The sequence below is a fragment of the Octopus bimaculoides genome, chromosome 7 (genome assembly GCF_001194135.2).
Source record: "Octopus bimaculoides isolate UCB-OBI-ISO-001 chromosome 7, ASM119413v2, whole genome shotgun sequence".
Classification (NCBI taxonomy): Eukaryota; Metazoa; Mollusca; class Cephalopoda; order Octopoda; family Octopodidae; genus Octopus; species Octopus bimaculoides.
In genome coordinates, this window is record NC_068987.1 from 23,910,985 (window position 1) to 23,915,126 (window position 4,142).

At 35.5% G+C, this 4,142-nt stretch overlaps 1 protein-coding gene across 2 annotated transcripts in view; it reads left to right on the forward strand.

Moving 5' to 3' along the window:
- LOC128248336 (testis anion transporter 1-like) overlaps window positions 1-3,702 on the forward strand; it is a 13,420-nt gene extending 9,718 nt beyond the window's left edge. For both annotated transcript variants that reach the window (XM_052969339.1, XM_052969340.1), the window contains exon 2: window positions 3,350-3,702. In XM_052969339.1, coding sequence (XP_052825299.1) covers window positions 3,350-3,687 — 338 coding nt within the window. In that variant the 3' untranslated portion in view covers window positions 3,688-3,702. The remainder of the gene's footprint in view (window positions 1-3,349) is intronic.
- The last annotated feature ends 440 nt before the right edge of the window (window positions 3,703-4,142 follow it).

Below are 4,142 nucleotides of genomic sequence, written 5' to 3' on the forward strand. Positions count from 1 at the left end.
TATATATATATATATATATTAGATAATGTACTGTTATATATGCTGTGTCTTATATATATATATATTGTTTAATATAGTGTTATACATGATGTATCTGAAATGCAAAATGGTGATGGCCATGGATGAAATTCTTTTAATTACAAGCCTGCTTGAACATCTCTTTAGACATAAAAGAGAAGTAATAGTTTCTCAATATATCATCTCAAGTGCTGTATATTACATGACAGAACGTGCTTCAGTCTGTCATAAACCTTTTTATTGCCTACCCTTTGTTTATTCTTAGATTCACTGTCTTCTCAATAATTCTATGAGCAATGAGAGGGTGACTAAGGTGCCATATTACTGACCTGAAATATTCTGATTAAAAAAAATTACCTGCTATATATTAATTACATTGTTGTAATCTCTGAGTAGTTTATTGTCTAAACTATTTTCTTTTCCTTTGTCAACCATTCTATGTTTACTTAGTGATTTTCTCATTACTACTTTGACAAAATGCAGAAATGTACAATTTTCTGATGAAGTCAGAATAAGTCCTAATTATGTACAGACTTGTCTCCCTTACTCATCAAACTAATTAAAATAATATTAGTCATTGAGTAATACATTTTTTCCCTTTTTGTTTAATTATTTCTAATCGGATTTCTTTTAATGTTTTTTGTACTAACACAAATTTAACAATAATATTGCCTAAAAAAAAGATCTACAGATCTAACAATAAATTTTTCAGCTAAATGTTCACGTTTCGTTTCAGTTATTCACAGCAGTCAACAAAATACATCTTTACTCATCAACTCAACAATTACAATACCCACACACATGGTAACATTGGTGACACATATTGTGACAAACCCTTTGTTACAATGTTTCTGTTTATTTGAAACAAACTACCTTTATTTCAATTAATTTTGAATATAATAAAGAATTTAATGAAATAACTTTGACATTATTAAGCTAGTTTTTAGAACATAAATTAACATGAAATTTTGGAGGAAAGTTTTCAATTTAGGTCACTTTAAAACGGGAAGTTTGCATTGTACAACTAAGAGTGGTTTGACAAGTTTTAGTATCCAAAGAGTTGAATGCAAGTCCTTCACTCATATATTTATTTAAATATAATACTTACTCTTTTACTTGTTTCAGTCATTTGACTGTGACCATGCTGGAGCACCGCCTTTAGTTGAGCAAATTGACCCCAGGACTTATTCTTTGGATGCCTAGTACTTATCCTATCGGTCTCTTTTGCCGAACTGCTAAGTTACAGGGACAAAAACACACCAGCACCGGTTGTCAAGCGATGTTGGGGGAACAAACACAGACACACAAACATATACACACACATACATATATATATATATATACATATATATATACGATGGGCTTCTTTCAGTTTCTGTCTACCAAATCCACTCACAAAGCTTTGGTCGGCCCGAGGCTATAGTAGAGGACACTTGCCCAAGGTGCCATGCAGTGGGACTGAACCCGGAACCATGTAGTTAGTTGGTAAGCAAGCTACTTACCACACAGCCACTCCTGTGCCTAGTACAAGTCATTTTAATGTATTGGTTTAAAGTTTCAGATTATTCTGTCAAATTCAATGCTTATTTATTCATATTGTTTTGAATTCACTGTGCATTATCATGTAGCTTTGAGATTTTGATGTGATTGCTTATTTTTAGAATATGGTTGGGTAAGTGTGAGGCGCTGGGTCTGGCCTGTTTGAACATAAAACGATTAGATTATTTGGGCTGGATGTGGCCAGTTTAAATACTAAAGGGTTAAAGTTAGAATTAGGGTAAAAAATCTTTCAACTTTGTTTTTACAAAGGTATGAAACTAGTGTTTCTCAAGGTGAAGCTTGTTGTTTACTGACTGAGATGTCTTTCTTCAAGGATGTTGTCACAACAAAACAACACTGCTATTTATTTTTGTGGGAGGAAGTGTAATACACCCACCACCCTAGCTAATTTTAAAATACTACCTGTTCTTCGGGTGCCTTTAACAAACTATTACAGTGAAATGCATGCTAACTCTTCTGACAAGAAAGAGTATTGGTGGAAAAGGTTTCCCAGCAGAGACAATAGTACAGGGGATTATACAAACCTTAGGAAACAGTCTGAGAGGCTGCCCTCTTGGCTGGTGTGTAGAATTGTATCTTCTTGTTCTTGACTGATGCCCCTCTTCAGCAACCATATGTATTTCTAGGGAAGAAGAATTCAACAATTAAACTGAGCTGTCCTTGGTTAATCAACAATAACATGAACATCATCATCATTACTGACAGTTAAAAATATTGCTGACACTATTGTTGCTGTTGTTAGTGTTTGAGCAGACCTTTACTATGTCATTCAACTGGCTAGAAACAGCAGCCTGATTTCCCTCAAATCACACCTTACTATCTTAGGACACATTGAATAATGTATTCCTAGAAAGGCATGATGGTCACAGATGGAACATCCTTTTACATATCTTCTTAATCAGAACTGACTTAAGGCTAAAACAACACATCTCCTTACTGATTCAAGTGTCAGAAACACCATTTCAGTTTTCTACAGCTCACTCGATACCGGCCCTTAACTCATTCATTATCATATTTTTGCTGCAATACACAGTCTTTGTTTCAATAAATTTTGAAAATAATACACCACTTATTAAAATAACTTTGATATTATCAAGCTGGTGTTTGGAACATAAATTAACTTGAAATTTTGATGTAAAGTTTTAATTAAGATAATTTTTTAAAAATGAGTTTGTGTCATAAAACCAGATTTGTTTCCAACAGGTTGGTTTTAAAAAAAAACAAAAAGATTTAAATCTTTCATATTCTAAACATTTGTTGTTGTTGGCACTCCGTCGCTTACGACGTCAAGGGTTCCAGTTGATTCGATCAACGGAACAGCCTGCTCATGAAATTAACGTGCAAGTGGCTGAGCACTCCACAAACACGTGTACCCTTAACGTAGTTCTCGGGGATATTCAGCATAACACAGTGTGACAAGGCTGACCCTTTGAATTACAGGCACAACAGAAACAGGAAGTAAGAGTGAGAGAAAGTTGTGGTGGAAGAGTACAGCAGGGTTCACCACCATCCCCTGCCGGAGCATCGTGGAGCTTTAGGTGTTTTCGTTCAATAAACACTCACAACGCCCGGTCTGGGAATCGAAACCGCGATCCTATGACCGCGAGTCCGCTGCCCTAACCACTGGGCCATTGCACCTCCACTCTAAACATTTATAACTAGATTTAATAACAGTGCTAGTTTGACATAGACTGCTCCAGCAATATTTCAGTTTCACACTTATTCAACTGTATATCAAATTCTTTTTGTTTTTTTTTTGTTTTGTTTTCAGGTATCTACAAGGTAACAGAACAGTGTGGCTTTAATCCTTCACCAGCTATTCAACGCCAAATGACAGACTCATCAGACAGATGTTTCATTAATATCAAGCGCCCAGTATATAAGACAGATGAATTCATTAAAACATTTCAAAAAGAGATTACACCACTTAGGTGGCATGCTAGGTTGGGTTTCTACCTCAGGAATAAAATGAAGTGCAGTAAAAGGGATCTTTTGGGGATGCTCCCTATCATTAATGTAATTCAAACTTACCAACTGAAAGCGTTCTTCCTTGGTGATTTCATTTCGGGAATTACTGTTGGCTTCATGCAGTTACCGCAAGGTCAGTAGTCATGAGAGTGTGTGTGCGCGTGTGTGTGTGTGAGAGAGAGAGAGGGAGACTGCATATTTATGTGTGTGTGTCTATATATCTGTGTACATGTGAGTATGCATGTGTATGTATGTGTGTACATATGTGGATGTGTGTGTCTGTGTAAATAAGTGCGTTTATGTGTGCATGTGTTGTATATCTGTATTCATGTGTGTGCATGTGAGAGTGTGTGTAACTGTGCACTCTTACATGCAAATTAGTGCATTTATATGCACATGAGTGCGTTTACGTGTGCATGTATTTGTGACAGCATAGTGTGTCTTATAACAGTGTAATGTCAATATTGTAATATTTTAATGTCAGTGTTGTGACAGTGTTGTATAAGTGTTGTGCTAGTGTGGTATAAATGTTCTAATAACATTTTGTCAATGTTGAGATAGTGTTGTAACAGTGCAGTGTTACTGTTGTGACAGAT